Here is an 18151-nt window from a genome sequence, read left to right as displayed (position 1 = left end):
GAATTGGACATGATTGAGCAACTGGGGACAATTGAGCAATTGAACACTTTTGTGTGTCATGACTAGGGACGTGGAAGTACCAGAATCTACTGAGTACAGGTCAAGGAAGCTGCTAAACATGCCACAAGGCACAGGGCAGTTCCCTGCAACAGAATTATCCGTCCCCAAAGGTCAGTTGTGAGGGGTTTGAGAAGCCCTGAGTCATGATGGTTCTCAGGACATCTGGGGACAAGGCCAATGACAGTGCTAGATGAAGAAAGTGGAAAGAGAGAGAAAGAGGAATAGGAAGAGACAAAGAGGTAAAGGAAAGTAGAAAGAGTTGTCTATGGATATGGTGGCACAATGGAACCAGGGACTATTAGGGATTTTGTAGACACTCAGGGTTTCACCACATGTATGGGGCACTTGTAGTCGGCACACAGAAGTGTGTTTTCAAACTATTATGAGCTAATAATTTGAGAGTTTAATAAATACAATGTGTGCGTGTGTGCTCAGTCACTTTAGTTATGTCCGACTCTTTGTGACCCCACGGACTGTAGCCCACCAGGCTGCTCTGTCCATGTGATTCTCCAAGCAAGAATACTGGAGTGGGTTGCCATGCCCTCCTCCAGGGAGTCTTCCTGACTCAGGAATCAAACTTACATCTCTTATGTCTCCTGCATTGGCAGGCAGGCTCTTTACCACTAGCACCACCTGAGAAGCCCTAATAAATACAGTAGGACCCGATAATAGGTGAAAATGGATCTGGTGATTCCTCCTCTTTAAGAAGCAATTTACTTAGAATAACTCTAGAATAGTAGGAATATTTCATTATAGATGTAATAATTTCAAAAAGTTCTTTCACCCTTTAGAGCCCTTATAGATGTCTTTCACTTTCATAAGAAAACACTCTTGGTCAAATCTGACTCTACAACCATTTGTTCATCCTCTGATCCCTTTTTTTCTACATGCCTAATCTACTCCTGGAGGGTAGGTTTGTGCTATAGTCCATCAGAGCCCTATCTAGTCCTGGGCAAACAGCATGTGTCTGCAAATGTTTGACTCATTCCTCTTCTCCTACTGGCTGCTCTTACTCATCATCTCCCTCCCCTCTCTGAAATATCTCCCTCCTTAATTTGTGGTCTGGAGTCTAGAAGCATCTGAATGGAGGAGTTGAAGCCAGTTCAAGGGAGTCCTCCTGGGAATTAGTTTGTCTTGTCTTAGACAAGGACAGGTGTTAGGTAAAGAATTTGGAGAATGTTGTGTTTTGGGTGCTAGATCAAAGCTGTCAGAAATGGCTCAAATGGGGAATTAAAGTAAGCCTTACCTGGGACCAGGTTGTGTTTGCTATTACAAGTGAAAGCAAGACAGCTGTCTCTCTCACAAGCACACACATATACATACACACACAGAATTGTTGTTGTTGTTAATGGAAGACATTCTCGCCAGAAAAGGGCTCTTGAAAACTTTGGAATATCTCTCATTTCCATCTTCTACCATACCATCACTATTTTGAAAGCTGGATTTGCAAATGGGTATCCCATTTCTGTACATTTCTTCTGCAAGAATGGTGGGTAGTAAAGGAGTAGATTTGATAAGTAAGAGATATTGGTGAGATATAGCCTGGTGATGGAAAGAGAGGGAAAAATGAATGTGTAGATGGGTTAGATACAGGAAATGTCAAGGCTAGCAAAGAAGAAATTTGGATGGATACACAAGAGAAATTTAAAAGTTGCGATTATTGACTAGACATTATTAGATGAAGCAGAAATCCCCAATTCAAAGGGACTTCTATTTTGCCTCTGCTTATATCTTCCCTAAATTTTGTGAAAGAAAAAGAATTTCATTCACAGTAAAGGTGTACTTAAATGCTAGGTGAATATTGCTTAATTGGATAACCTAGTGGAGTATTTAATGGGGCTGCTGCACAATCATGAAATTATGTGTGAATCAGCTGTGAGTAATTGAATGTAAATTAAGGGCAAGTTTGGTGTGTGCTTGCCCGATAGTGGTTAAGGTAATTTCCTTATCAATTACATATAATTCATGCCAGTTGACTTTCAAAAATATGTATCTGAGGAATGTCAGGTTTGCTTTTGTGCATGCTCTGTTTTTAGCATGAGAACAGATTTTCCATTAGAATATATCAAAAGAGAAAATTCACATATCAGGAGTTTTGGGAATTAGCAGTATTTGTTAATATTACTCATTTAAAGGGCTTGCAGTTTTAAGAGATAGAAAGCATAATTACATCCAGGGTTATATCAGTCTGCCTACACTATAGAGCAATGACGGTTGCATTCATCTAAGTCCTACCGTTTCTATGAAGAAAAATAACAGATCACAAAATGAGCAAGTCGAATATCTTATCTCTTTGATGAATCATTGATTTGATTATGCTGTTTGAGAGGACAGAGAAGACAAGAAGCCCTAAACTAGTCCTGAAGGCTGTTGACATGGTGGTTAGTGGCACAGCTCAGGGGATTATGTGATTGTCTTTGGAAAAGTAGCTGCATTCAGACAATCACATTTCTGAAGTGTCTACAGTCAGTGTTGAAAGGGGCTTGCTTTTGCGCTTTTGTGGCTTTATCAGAAATTGTCTGTTTATACTGACTTTAACGTGTGGCATTCACAAAGCAAACGTGTCTGGCCATTCTTTCAGCTCTCACTGTCTAGTGGCAAGGATGCTGCCATGTCTGTCATAGTGGATCCTTGTGCCATGGCTCCCTGGCCCCATGAAATCCTGGGGGCCAGTCCTTGACCTCCTGGTGGGGGCGATTTTGTTTCCTTATTTCCACCTTTTCCTGCTCAAGTCTGACTCCTGGCCTGCACTGCATTGCTGACCCTGAATCCAGGATTCTTAATGCTGGGGTCACCCACTCTACCTGTGTGCCAGGTCCTCTGTGAGGACACAGGCTACCTGATGGAATACCCACAATGTGTTAGCACTGAGAGTTAGTTAAGACAAAGTCACAGCAAGTTTTTTATTATCTTCATACTAACATCACTCCACTCTGGTCCTCTTTTTTGGTTAGGAGAATTGAGAGTGTGATAGACAAGCTGAAAAAGTTATGTGTGTACAGAAGACCTGCTGATATCACCTCTGTGGTCCTCATTTGTTTGGGCCCATCAAGAATGTGAAGAAATTGACAGATCTTGACTTTGGGTCATTATGATTTCCTTTTTGACAATCTGTTCCTCTTTACTTCTGGTCCACTTTTAATCCATCCCAGTGTACATTTGTCTTTGTTTATTAAGGTCCTTAAGATATTTCTCTTTTTTTTTTCATGGAAAGGCATTTTATTTTAAATATAGCAGTGTGTACATATCAATCTCAAATTACCAGTCTATCCTTCCCCTATCCTTTGCCCCTGGTAACTGTAAGTTTGTTCTCTAAGTCTGTGAGTCTATTTTTGTTTTGTATATAAGTTCATTTATATCAATTTTTTTTAATTACACACATAAGTGACATTGTATTATATTTGTCTTCCTCTGACTTACTTAGTATGATCATTGGTAGCTTTAGTTGTTTTATAAAAATGCATTAACAATCATAAATTTCTTTAAAATAAGATATGACATGTGTCAAAGTACAATTCCCAAAACATTAAACACAATTCTCATATAAATAGGTACATGTGAAGATTTCATGTAGCCCAAAGCCAGTTCAAAAATGAAGACTGTATATTTATCTGTATATCCATGCTATATCACTTCTATATCTCTACATGTAAATTTTGCTGCCAGTCCTGAGTGAGACCAGGTTTTCCTCCATTCATTATTTAATTTGAAGAATCCATTCATATAAAAACTCCATCTACCCAAGATTCATAATAATGGGCAATTTTAGTCCCTGTTACTTTAGGCCAGTGGTTCTAAAACTTTGGATTACATCAGACTCAACCTCAGCGATTGTTGGGTGTCACCCCAGAATGTCTATAGATCTGGGGTGGCACCTGGGAATTTGTGTTCCTAGCAACCTCCTAGCTGATGCTGCTGGTCCAGCATTCATGCTTTTAGATTGACTGATTTAAGCAGAAGCTTTGCCCCAGGACCATGTGGGACAGGTTCAACCTCCGAAGAAGTCAGCGCATAAACTCTGATTCACTCTCTTCTTAACCTCTTTTTTGTTTCTCCCATATCCTTCTCCCGTCCCCCTCTGTACACACGAGGTCATGCACAGCCAGCCTCACTCTAGGGATGCTCCTTCTATTGGAATATCTCAGAGTGCCAATAAGGGTCAAACTCCCAGTGTCTTCCCCGCAGAGACCTGCCCTCTCTCCTAATCTGTCCCGTTTCTGTCAGTTATCTCAATTTCACTGAGTCCAGTCCAGAATGCCCCAAATCCCCTTATAAACTAGAATTTTATGTTTTAAAGAATTGTGAGTGGCAGGGATTCTCTTAGTAGGGGACATTTTTATACCTGTATGGAGAACTGAAATGCAAATGACAGCCAGCTGCCACTAGGTCCTCAGCTTCATAAAGGAAAAGAAAGAGAGTTCCCAAAGGAAGTACATGTCCCAAGTTATAGGATTTATGAATACTTAATGGAAAAATGGAAAACCTCCTGGAAATTGTATGCGAGAGTTGTTATGTGAAATAAATTATTTCCAAGCAGAGCCCCTGTGGGCGTTTCCAGTGAAAAGTATGCTTCAATCTCTCACCAATGCTTTGAGTAGGAAAGGATGCTCACACTTAAAAATAGGTGATGGGGCAGAATGTGGAGTGAGGAACAGCTCTCAGCTCATTCAAGTGGAGCCATGAGGATGTGTGTGTGTCTTTCCAGGACCAAGAAACCTCCTTCCCTAGGGCGCTCTCAGCTCAGAGACTCTCCCCACGGTGGTGCTTTCTAGATGGTGAGTGTTTCTGTATTTTCGGACGGGTGGGGGTTCGGGAAGCCTCAGGGCAAAGCATTGATGGCTTGAGTGGACTCTAATTTTCCGAAAGATTGTTCAGGAACCCTCTATGTGATTGGTATTTGGATCTCAAACAATGTGGACTTTCTGATACTGCAGCACACTTTCCTGAAGTTATCTCCCTCAAAGCAAGTCGGTTAACTCTGGCCAAACTTCTCAGCATCAAATTGCTCAAGCTAATACGTCCCTTTCTGTGCCCCCTTTTCCAAAAATGTGTTGAGTGCCTGTCTTCAGTTCAGGCTGGTAGCTGGATTTCATCAGCAGGGGGATTAGGTACTAATTTGCATCTTGTTTGCATATTATGGAACTTCCGTATTATTTTCAGTACACCATCATCTCAGGATGAGTTACAAATTTTTGTGAAAGGGTGGGCATTTTCAGTTTCATTCACATCTCCTCTGCTGAGCCTGACATGTTGAATACATAGTAGGCCGATCATTTTCTGATTGGTTAATGTGATTAATGAGTCCATTTTCCATCCATCCCCCTAAAGACTGTCTAATCCCACTTTTCTGTCCAGTTACACATTTTACAGTACATTTCTGCTTAGATACTCCCAGTGGGCCTACTATACAGTATCTCTCATCTCTGTGGACATTGGGCTTTCACTGTATGCCTCTCTTTTGTTTAGCTCTGTGTACATCTGAAAGGTTGTAAATGTGGACAAGAGAATGATGGGCTGTGTGAGGGTATGCACATTTTATGAAGATGAGCACCCGTATCTGTATCAAATCTCATCCACACATATTATGACATCGGTTTTCATTAATGGCTTGTCAGCTGCCTCTGAAGATATTTGACACTGCTTTCCTTTATCCCCTCGTGATGAGAAACATAGTCATTTGTTTTTCCTAAATCCACAGAGGAACAACTTATGTTTAAGAAAATTATGAGAATGTATATAAATGGTTCTATATGTAGTCTATTTTATATATAGTCTTAGATGAAATTCTAAGTGTGGTTAATGGTGTTAACCTAAGTATTAGATTTACTCTAGAAATAGCTGTGTTTAAAATGTTTAAAGATTGCAGTCATACTTAAAAGAACAAAGTAGGTTAAGTCCTTCTCAGGCAGGTATTCCCCCCTCTGGCTTTTAGAGGGTAAGAACCTTGATTGTCTTGCTTCTTAGCTTATTTCCTTTGGAGAGAAGCTACTTGTTAAATATGTATGATTTTTGAACTATTATTTGCATTTTGAGTTTTTCCCTCTAGTACTATGTACTTTGTAGAAAATCTATAATATGTGGACTCTGTTAGATAGATTTAAATGAGGAGGAACATAATTCTTTTGAATATTAGGAATAATCAGATTAATTTCTAGAAGCCCAGAGTTTATCATTAAGTGTTTTTTCCCTTCAAACTACACACACAGCCCAATCCTTTATAGGAATGCTTAATTTTTTTTTTGTTTTTTTTGTATTAGGTTTCTTCAGACATGGCTCAGGGACTCAGTTTTAAACTGAAATGATTCCTTTAATACAAGATGTGGTCCCTAACTCTGCAAATGCAAGCTTTTTTTTTTTTTTTTCTAAAATGAGAATCATTTCCTCAGAAATCAGGCAACCTAAAGTTTTTTTTTTTCCTAGCTTTATTCACTTGATAAGTACATATCGAGTTTCAGCTCTGTTGAGGGTTCTGTGCCCATATCTTGAGACATAAAGGAAGAAATGAAACAGATCTTTAAAGAGGCAGATATCTTCTTGGTCTCAGAGTTCTCTGTGAAGAGAGTTTTATAAGAAGTGTAAACATATTACAAATGTACATGGATGTGGGAGCAACTGATTCTATCTGGGGCAGGGAGGAAGGGGCTGAGGAAGGGTTCACAGAAGGGTGGCATTCAAGTTGGTTCTTAAGACATGATTCTTTAAATTTTTATTGAAATATATTTGATTCACAATCTTGTATTAGTTTCAGGTGATTCAGATATATATATATACACACACACATACATATATACATATACACACATATATATGTATATATCCCAGATATATGTATATTCTTTTTCAGATTCTTTTCCATCATAGGTTATTGCAAGATATTAAGTATAGTTCCCTGTGCAATACAGTAGGTTGTTGTGATTGTCTGTATTTTACATGTAGTAGTGTGTATATTTTAATCCAAGCTTATGAGTTAAATGATTTAGATAGTCATGTGGGATCCTAGTTCCCCAACCAGGTATTGAACCCGTGTCCCCTGCATTGGAAGCTCAAGTTAACCACTGAACCTCCAGGAAGTCCTGGGGAAGGGCTTTCTAAGCAGTGGAACAGCAGCTGCAGAGGCACGAAATCCTGAATTTTTCTAAGTAGATTTAGGGACTGGCCAGTCATCCAGCAAGACTGGAGTATCATGGTACGAGAGACGCTTGTAAATTTGGTGCCGTAACACAGTACTCTCTGAATGCCATATCCTTTTCTTTCCCCCCTAGCTACTTCTGCTGATCGCTTTTATCGAATAGACAGATCTCAGGTAAGATTTCTTGAACCTATTTGTGAAAGTGAAAAATTCCCAAGTAACTAGACTAATCTTACGCATTTTCCCCCCAACAAAAACACTGAAATGTGTACAGTTCTGGAATGATGCTCATAGTCTCAGCCATGAGCTTGTTACTTGCCCTCACGTGTTTGTGATTTGTGAACTCAAGGTGATATGGTTTGACCTTGAAAATGAGTCCAGAAGATAAGTAGGCTTGTAGATGTTGTCACCAGCCTGCACTCCAAGTTTTCATTCACACCGCTCTTTTACTGCTTCATTGCCAAATTTTATGCCTCTTTAACTTTATTTCTGATTGGCAAATTCGCAACCTCAAATGTATGTCTAGGCTACTTAGTTTCTACTCACCACTTTGCAGAGTTTGGTGGTGAGAAAACAAAATGCTTATGCCCAATGATGGCAAGTGGTCCCACTGTCCAAATTCTCATGTAAAAGAAGGTACAGAATGGAATCCATTGATAAAGCCAGTTATTAGCCATGCCACTTAGCTTTGAGCAGATCCTGAGGGTATAAGTCCAGGTCATTGTATGCACATGCTGGACCAAGCTGCATGTAGGGTGTCAATACTTGGATAGTATTTGGTAAAAAGAGGCCAGACCATCTCTGGTTATACCTGACAGGATCCTGGTTAAAGAGTCCCAAACCAAGGATTCAACTCGCCCCTTCCTCAGCCTCTTGCCACCATGTTCCTTCAGGGAGGAATGCTACTGGTCTGCCCTCTGAAAATATAATATGCTGTGGTCGTTTGCTATGTCATAAAATTGCAGTATTCCTCAGGACCACATAGCTTTGTTTAGTTATTCTTTAAATGATGGATTTGAGCATCCTATCAGTCATCTGACAGATTTCTTTTCCTTCCTCAGGAACATTTGCACTTTGTGATGGAGATTTCTCAAGATGAGATTTTTATTCTGGACCCAGATATGGTATTGTCACAGCAGGCGGGCACACCCCCAGGAATGCCTGACCTGGTGGTGGAGCAAGCCTCAGGGTAAGTGGGCTTATTCCTTGTGGTGAGACTGGTTTCAGGATGACATCTGTGTCTGGTTTGGCCTTGTGTTTGATGTATTTGATGAAATCAAACTATTTTGATGTACAGGTTTTCCTGTGTTTTCTGAGGTTGCACTGTAAGTCGATCTATGAATGCCTGAGTAGAATCACTCTTTCCTACTCAGATCTGTATCATGTCTGAGCTGTCTTTACCCACCACACCAAAACTTCCAACCAAACTAGAAGGCAGTAGTATTTGTGTCTGTGCATGTATGTCTGGAGACGCTAGTGGTAAAGAACCCTTCTGCCCATGCAGAAGATTTAGGAGATCTGAGTTCCATCCCTGGGTTGGGAAGATCCCCTGGAGGAGGGCATGGCAACTCACTTCAGTATTCTTGCTTGGGGAATCCTGTGGTCAGGGGAACCTGGTGGGCTATAGTCCATGGGGTTGCAAAGAGTCAGACAAGACTGAAGTGACTTCCCACAGCATACAGCCCATGTATGTCTGGAATGCCTAGCTTATCACATTGAAAAATGACACAAGTGGTTTGACTTTTTTATCCCTCTTCCTCCTTCCTCTTCTTCCTCTAGTCCTCCTCTTCCTAATCCTTCTCCTTTTTTTCCTGTATCCAGGCAGCCTGATACACACACACACACACACACACACACACACACACACACACATATAACAATAACAATAACTATGAAATATCAAGAACTTATTAAGAGCCACATATTATGCTAAATTTTATATCCCTACTATTATGTGCTCTATGCTTATTTCCTCATCAGTAAAATGGAAATGATAATACCTACTCAGAAAATTCTTTTAAAATTAAATGAATTGAGGGATTTCCCTGGTGGCCCAGTGGTTAAGAATCTGCTTTGCAATGTAGAGGATATAGGTTCGATCCCTGGTCAAGGAACGAAGAGCCACATGCCACAGAGCAACTAAGCCTGTGCACTGCAACCAAGACACAAAAGAGTCAAATAGAGAAGTTATTTTTAAAATAAACAAATGGATTGATACATGTAAAATTAAGGCTGTCTGTGGCACTTGGTGGGAGAAGGCAATGGCACCCCACTCCAGTACTCTTGCCTGAAAAATCCCATAGACAGAGGAGCCTGGTAGGCTGCAGTCCATGGGGTTGCTAGGAGTTGGACACGACTGAGCGACTTCACTTTCACTTTTCACTTTCATGCATTGGAGAAGGAAATGGCAACCCACTCCAGTGTTCTTGCCTGGAGAATCTCAGGGACGGGAGAGCCTGGTGGGCTGCCGTCTATGGGGTCGTACAGAGTCGGACACGACTGAAGTGACTTAGCAGCAGTGGTGGCACTTGGTAGACACTCATTACATATTATATTATCAGAATCATCATCATTTCACAATGACCCTGCAAATTTGGTACTATTACTATCTTAAATCCATGTAAGCAAAATGAAGTTTAGAGAGTTTTTGTAACTTGGCTACTATTATGCAGAAAGTAAAGGGAAAAAAATTGAGATTTATTCCTAGGTTTTCTGAGGCTGGAGCCCATGCATGTTTTAACCACCGTATTGGACCACCAACATATTAATATTTCTAGATTATTTTAAAAATTCAAAAATATTTCTTTAGAGTTTTCTGTGTGGCAGGTACTAGTATAAGCACCTCCGAAACAACAGCGCACAAGTGAAAACACACAAACCTTTGCCCTTGTGAAGTTTAATGGTTTCCTTTAGAGGTTTACTGGTACACAAAAGGTGAATAGTCAAAATAAGGATTTCCCCAGGAAGTGGACACACATGGACTCAAATGGCACGTGCACGTCTGTGCACATCCTTGCACAGTGTTAATAGGCATGTGCACTTGAGGTAAAACCCTCATGCCTGTTCACTCCTGTTCACTTAATCTGACCCTGGCTGCTATTTCTGGGTATCTCCCACTCTACCAGGCCAGCTGATAGCAGGGGTACATACCGAGTCTCTGGGGAGCCAGGAAAAGATAGAAGTGGCGGCTGGAACAGATAGATGGCTGTGTTTAGGAACCAGAGCTAGTAATACCAGAGCTGTTGTGTCGTGAAGGGACAGCCAACTGGCGCAAAGGACGGCCCGATGTAACCTGGGAGTCCTGGAAGGTAGTGGGGAAGGCCATGGGTGATGTCACGCCTGTCAGTTGTGGTTCTGCTGGAGTCTAGGTGTTCGCCCCTCAACGTGATCTGGTTTGTAGTGCTTGGTCTGATGAAGTCTGAGCCTATTCGGCCAAGCTCTCCCTGGGCTTTGTCCTCCCAGTCATTTGCTATCAGCTCTGGTGCCAAAGATAAAGTAGCCTGCAAATCCACAAGAACTTGAATCAGTTTCTTTCTTATTTCTCTTTTTTTGCCCCCTCTGGAAATAAACTAGGAACAGGGACAAGATGAAAGAGAATGGGCTTTATTTTCTGGGCTTTATTTTCTAACCAACGTTTCTGTAAGACATCAGTCACCATTACTTTTTTTCACATGGGCCATTTGTTATAAAGTCTTCATTGAATTTGTTACAATATGACTTCTTTTTTCTTTTTTTTTTAATGTTTTGTTTTCCTTGGCTGCAAGGCATGTGGGATCTTAGCTCCCCAACCAGGGACTGAACCTGCACCCTCTGCATTGGAAAGTGAAGTTTTAACTGCTGGACCACCAGGAAAGTCCCCTGCCATTACTTCTTATCTGTGTCATATTTAAAATTACTTAATCTCAAAATTCAGTTTTCTCATCTATAAAGAGGGCAGTAGCGTCCAAAGAGACCCTGGAGGTTGAAAAAATTAAACGAACTAAAAAATGTGCTAAGTGGCTTCAGTTATGTCCGATTCTTTGTGACCCCATGGACTGTAGCCCGCAAGGCTCCTCTGTCCTTGGGATTCTCCAGGCAAGAGTACTGGAGTGGGTTGCCATTTCCTTCTCCAGGGGATGTTCCCAACCCAGGGACTGAATCTGTGTCACCTGCTTGCAGGTAGATTCTTTACCACTAAATGCCAGCTGGGAAGCCCAAGTAAATGTGAAATGCTTATAAATACCCCATAAAGATTAATTTTCTCCTCTCGTTTGAAGACAAAACTCATACTGAGAAAGGGCAGACTAAGTCCCATGGCTGACTTTTAGTGTCTGGTATCTTTCTCTCTCCCAGAATGACAGACTGGTGGAATCCTGCTCTCCGGAAACGCATGCTGAGTGACAGCGGGCTGGGGATGATAAGCCCGCATTATGAAGACTCAGATCTGAAAGATTTCAGCCACTCCCGAGTGCTACAGTAAGCACATTCTCTCTCTTGTCCTGTGTGTCACTGGGCTTGCTGGGAGGGGACTCCATGGGGGCACTCACCAAACGGAAGGATTCTCTTCTCAGTGATGCTCTAGCTCTCTCCTGATTGTATCACCCTGTGGTTTGACATTTTCTTCACCAAGCACCCTTCTACCCACGTCAAGCTCCGATGGAGCCTCACTTTCCATTTCTCATGCTCCTGAGCCTCAGTGAGACCTTGCACATGGACCTGTCACTACTTTGAACCTCAGTAGTGCTCACTTCCCTGGAAGCTATCCCAGGGTTTACTAGATGCCCCTGTGTTTGCCGTATTGTGAGGACATGCCTGAGTGTAATGTGAATAGTCTAGAAATGATGTAGAGTGTTTTATTTGTGTGAACGTTGTGATGGACTGCTAGTGGGCAGCTTCGTGAATCCCCAGTTCCGAGCCTCTGGCTGTGCTGTGTGATATGACCAGGTGGTTTCGGTGGCTCGTCTGCAGTGCTGCGTGTGCTGTGTTTTAGTCTCTCTGGGTAATTAGTGAAGCGTTTGTTTAAAGGTCAGAAGAGTGGGTGTGTTTTTATCTGAGGGATGGGAGTTGGGTTTTGCAACAGTGTTGGTATCCTCATGCCCTGTGAGTCCTCCCTCCCATCACCGCTCTTTGCAGGACAGGTTCAGGGTGCACCTTGTGGTCACAAACAGAATCATTTGCACCCATTTATTTATGCTAAGATCATGGCAACTGGTCCCATCAATTCATGGCAAATAGATGGGGAAACAGTGACAGACTTTATTATTTTGGGCTCCAAAATCACTGCAGATGGTGACTGCAGCCATGAAATTAAAAGACGCTTGCTCCTTGGAAGAAAAGTTATGATCAACCTAAACAGCATATTAAAAAGCAGAGACACTACTTTGCCAGCAAAAGTCCGTCTAGTCAAAGCTATGGTTTTTCCAGTAGTCACGTGTGGATGTGAGAGCTGGACTATAAAGAAATCTGAGCACCAAAGGATTGATGCTTTTGAACTGTGGTGTTGGAGAAGACTTGGAAGGACTGATGCTGAAGCTGAAACTCCAATATTTTGGCCACCTGACATGAAGAGCTGACATTCGAAAAGACTCTGATGCTGGGGAAGATTGAAGGCAGGAGGAGAAGGGGACGACAGAGAATGAGATGGTTGGATGGCATCACCAACTCAATGGACATGAGTTTGGGTAAACTCTGAAAGTTGGTGATGGATAGGGAGGCCTGGCGGAAAAGGCAATGGCACCCCACTTCAGTCCTCTTGCCTGGAAAATCCCATGGATGGAGGAGCCTGGTGGGCTGTAGTCCATGGGGTCGCTAAGAGTTGGACACGACTGAGCGACTTCACTTTCACTTTTTACTTTCATGCATTGGAGAAGGAAATGGCAACCCACTCCAGTGTTCTTGCCTGGAGAATACCAGGGACGGGGGAGCCTGGTGGGCTGCCGTCTGTGGGGTCGCACAGAGTTGGACACAACTGAAGCAACTTAGCAGCAGCAGCAGGGAGGCCTGGAGTGCTGCAGTCCATGGGGTCACAAAGAGTTGGACACGACTGAGCAACTGAACTGAGCTGATTTGACTCCAGGCCAGACACCCTATTGCAGGGAGGGGAACTCCTTTCAGCGACCGAGAGCTGGCTCTTGCCTAACACTTGGAAATAATTTGTCCAAAGACTCATACATGTTGACAAAGCAAGAAACTATTGGGAAGGGGCACCCAGGCAGAGAGCAGCAGGCTAAGGGAACCCAGGAGGACTGCTCTGCCACGTGGCTCTGTCTCAGGTTTTATGGTGAGGGGACTAGTTCTGAGGTTGCCTCTGGTCAGTCATTCTGACTCAGAGTCCTCCCTGGTGGCTTGCGCATCATTCAGCCAAGATGGATTCCAGCGAGAAGGATTCTGGGAGGTTGGTAGGACATATGGTCTGGTGTCTTCTCTCTCCTTTTGACCTTTCAGTTGGTGGTGGCTTGTTAATTCCATGTTCCTTACCAGGATCTCCTGTTGTAAGATTACTCAGGCAAATAGTGACTGTGGTACCCTGGCGAGGGTGGGTGGTTTTGGTCAGTGGTTTCCTCTAACAACACTATCTCAGATATTATACAAAAGTTCATTGTAATTCAGGAGATCAGGCTAATTTCCAGTCCTATTCAAGGTCCTAATCGAATGGGGACAGTGACATTGTAACTATGCAGTCTTACCTTTTTTTATAAAATAATAAGGTTATTGAGATTCTCAGAAGCCTAGGGTTAACTGAAGAGGCAGGACAATGCATTGTTTATAAGACCGGAAGCAATTTCAGTGTGACAAAGGGGAGAAAAATGAGAAATCAGAAGCTAATTATTTTGGTGGTAAAGGTTCTACTCAGACACCCCAAGGGCAAAAGGTGACTTCATTTTAATTGCTTCTCTGTACTACCTCTTATTCCATTGTGTGAAGAATGGAAAGGAAAAAGTGAATTTCTATGGATTTTCCTTTTTAATTAAACCATGTTGTTAGTTTCTGATAGCATTTTGATTGCTTACAATTCAGGGTGTTTTTTCATTTCTTTTGTGTATGGAATTAAGGTTTGTGAACCAGACTGAGTCAGCCACCCACTGACAGCTAAAAAAGTGGCCATCTAGCTTCAAGCAGATTTATTTGAAAATTAGTTTTAATTAGTCATAGAATAGAAATTAAGTCTAGACAAACCAGATGTGTGTTTTGGTTATTCTTATATACAGGCTGTTTCCAAAAAGCGGAGCGTGATCTCAATCTAGTTTCCTATACCCTGTTTTTCTGTGTATATTATGTTAGTGTGTAAATGTATATCATGATATGTGAGATTATTTCTAAGACAGTAAATATTCTTTCAAAGAATCACAAGTAAATGTACCACGTTATGTAAGAGCCAAGTTCTTAAAATCAACTCTTTTTTATTTGGATTTATTATCCTTTTAGGAATTTCTTTTCATTATTTTATTGGTCTTCAGTTGGCAGCTACTAGTTTTCCTGGATATTTATACAACTTAATTCTTAAATGGGCTTCCCAGGTGGCACTAGTGGTAAAGAACCTGCCTGCCAGTGCAGGAGACGTGAGACGTGGTTCAGTCCCTGGGTTGGGAAGATGGGCTGGAGATGAAAATGGCAGCCCACTCCAGTATTTTTTTTTTTTCATTTATTTTTATTAGTTGGAGGCTAATTACTTTATAATATTGTAGTGGTTTTTGTCATACCTTGACATGAATCAGCCATGGATCTACATGTATTCCCCATCCTGATCCCCCCTCCCACCTCCCTCTCCACCCGATCCCTCTGGGTCTTCCCAGTGCACCAGGCCCAAGCACTTGTCTCATGCAACCAACCTGGGCTGGTGATCTGTTTCACCCTAGATAATATACATGTTTCGATGCTGTTCTCTCGAAACATCCCACCCTCGCCTTCTCCCACAGAGTCCAGAAGTCTGTTCTGTACATCTGTGTCTCTTTTTCTGTTTTTCATATAGGGTTATCGTTACCATCTTTCTAAATTCCATATATATGCGTTAGTATGCTGTATTGGTCTTTATCTTTCTGGCTTACTTCATTCTGTATAATGGGCTCCAGTTTCATCCATCTCATTAGAACTGATTCAAATGAATTCTTTTTAATGGCTGGGTAATATTCCATGGTGTATATGTACCACAGCTTCCTTGTCCATTCGTCTTCTGATGGGCATCTAGGTTGCTTCCATGTCCTGGCTATTATAAACAGTGCTGCGATGAACATTGGGGTGCACGTGTCTCTTTCAGATCTCGTTTCCTTGGTGTGTATGCCCGGGAGTGGGATTGCTGGGTCATATGGCAGTTCTATTTCCAGTTTTTTAAGAAATCTCCACACTGTTCTCCATAGTTGCTGTACCAGTTTGCATTCCCACCAACCCACTCCAGTCTTCTTACCTCGAGAATCCCATGGACAGAGGAGCCTGGAGGGCTACAGTCCATAGGGTCGCAAAGTTGAACACAACTGAAGCAACTTAGCACGCACACTGAGGTCTTAAGTGCACTAGAGCAGCTGACTCTTTTACCTTTTTTTTTTCTTCTCTCAAGTGAATTAGAAAACAAAATAGCTTTGGAACCTGTAGCTTTGAGTCTTTCCAGCTGAATCTCCAGATACTGTGTAACAGAGACAAGTTGTCCTCACTGGGCTCTGTTTGAATCTCTGACTCACAGAATGTATGAACAAAATAATATGGTTGTAAATGGTTGTTATAAATCTTTTAAGTACTTTGAGAGAGAGAGAGAGTGAACTCACTCAGTCATGTCCGACTCTGTGACCCCATGCACTGTAGCCTACCAGGCTCTTCCATCCATGGAATTTTCCAAGGAAGAGTACTGGACTGGGTTGACATTTCCTTCACCACGGGATCTTCCCCACCCAGCAATCGAACCCGGGTCTCCCGCATTGCAGGCAGATGCTTTACCGTCTGAGCCACCAGGGAAGTACTTTACCTTACCCAAATTGTCTATTAATTCAGAAAACGTGTACGTATGTTCATTAATTTCTTAGGAAGAACATCTCTTTATTTATTTCAGAGGTCATCTTTGATACAAATAGGTATAATTGTAGTTATCCCATAATAGTATATATATTTATGTACATATGTATCATAAGGTCAGTAATAGCTAGTATTGATACTTCCTGTGTGCTTTGTTAAATTATCCCTAACTGTTTCAACAACTTTTAAATTTCACATTGCATAACAGATGAGTAAACTGGAAGCTCAGAGAGTTTAAAATATTCATCTTAAGTCACTCAAGATAACAAGTGTGGAGATTGCTGTTTGAATGAGGTCTTCTTGACTTCTGATTCCAGGCTTTTCCTCCATACCAGATTGTCTTCCAGAAGGGCCAGTGCAAAGGCAGGGTGCCCACAGCCCCAAGGCCCAAAAAGGATTTACTTTGGTATCTATCTTTTTTAGCATTTGTAAAGTGAAAAATTCTACAATCTTGGAAGGCTATGTATGCTCATTAAATATGCACAGCTGCAAATTTATCCACAAGTACATATAGCTGAGAATTAATTTTAAAGAATTTTTTTTCTTTAAAAAACAGACTGAAACAAAAATTAGAGATAAGCTTTTATTTAAATATTATTGAATATATATTAAATATGCTCCAGTCTAAATAGATGCAAACATTATATGAAGAATAGTAATGTGCCAACAATGCTGAAATATGTTATTGTTTTATGTTATTACTTAAGTCTTTCTTTCCATAACATAGTACCATATCATAAAAATATATTTGTTTTATGGGGTTTTTTCGGTTTTGTTTTATCTGTTTATCATTACCAGTAATGAACAGTGTGTACACTTTCAGAGCTTCCCACTTCATACAACGTTGAATTTTTAAAAGTTATTAGTATTAATGTTACTGAATGCAAGCTTGTGTGCCCAATGTACAGTGAGGCCAAAAACACTGAAACATCAGTTTGGAGCAGAGAGAAGTTTATTGCAGGGCCAAGCAAGGAGAATGGGTAGCTTGTGCCCTCCAAACTCCTGGAGCAGTTTCACCAGAGCATTTTCAAAGGCAAGGTGGGTGGGGGGTGGTCCACAAGGTATGTGATCAGCTCGTGCACAGTTCTCTGGTTGATGATGAGCGATTCTTAGGCACCAAAAAGTCTAAAGGCTACACCCTCATGATCATCAAGTAGTTAATTTGATACATTTGGTGGTAGTTTTAGCATCTGAAAATCTCTGGAAATATTTATCAGATACTGTTATCTAGTTACTTCAGAGGAGCTACAGCAGAGGATATGGAGGAAGAGGGACCATTCTAGGAAGGCCTCTTAGGGTTCTGCTTGGTATGTGATATATGTAGATTTTAAGTTATTTTATTTGGTATAGAATATTGGGTTATACAAATATGCCATAATTTATTCCTCAATTTAAATGTTGATTTCTAATATTTTACTATTTAAAAATACAGTGAACGTTCTGCAGTGTGTGTCTATTGCAGGGTAGACATGCAGATTCAGCTTTGCTCAATATTGCGCAATTTACTTTCTCTTTGGGAACTTTTAAGAAGCAGTATGTGAAGGAACCTGAAGAATTATCATAACATTCAAGGCACAATTGGCACCTGTTGCTTTCAGTTTTAAAGTTCCAGTCAACTTGGAGATAGTAAAAGTTCAATTTTAACATCTTGTTCACCATGTTAAATAACCCACTCTGTAAAGAAATGAAAAGGGAAATTTTAAATTCTTGGAACCGAAAATACTGTTTGTCAGAATTTGCAATAAATGGTAGAAGTGGTATTCAAAGCATGATTTATGACTATAAATCATTTATCAAGAGAAAAATGATTGCATACAAATAAAGCATTCAATTTGATAAACTTGAGAAAGAGTCCCAGAGTAGAGGACAAAGAAACAAGGGGGAAGAGAAATAATAGAGAGAGAAATCAGTGACAAGGAGAACAAAACAGACAAATGATTAACCAATAATAAAAATTCTAAAAATTGGTTCTTTCAAAACAGA

General features: G+C 41.1%; 1 protein-coding gene across 12 annotated transcripts in view; it reads left to right on the top strand.

Annotated features, from left to right (window-relative positions):
• Positions 1 to 18151, top strand: part of DGKI (diacylglycerol kinase iota) — a 489355-nt gene that overhangs the window by 387705 nt on the left and 83499 nt on the right. For all 12 annotated transcript variants that reach the window (XR_006334812.1, XM_043871570.1, XM_043871568.1 and 9 more), the window contains 4 exons: positions 4766 to 4835; positions 7323 to 7363; positions 8251 to 8378; positions 11522 to 11644. Coding sequence is in view for 11 of the 12 variants with exons in the window: in XM_043871570.1 (XP_043727505.1) it covers positions 4766 to 4835; positions 7323 to 7363; positions 8251 to 8378; positions 11522 to 11644 (362 nt within the window). In the remaining variant the exon portion in view is untranslated. The remainder of the gene's footprint in view (positions 1 to 4765; positions 4836 to 7322; positions 7364 to 8250; positions 8379 to 11521; positions 11645 to 18151) is intronic.

The sequence above is a fragment of the Cervus elaphus genome, chromosome 18 (assembly GCF_910594005.1).
Source record: "Cervus elaphus chromosome 18, mCerEla1.1, whole genome shotgun sequence".
In the NCBI taxonomy this organism is placed as follows: Eukaryota; Metazoa; Chordata; class Mammalia; order Artiodactyla; family Cervidae; genus Cervus; species Cervus elaphus.
The sequence above is the reverse complement of the archived record's forward strand: the minus strand, read 5'-3'. Positions and strand labels throughout refer to the sequence as shown.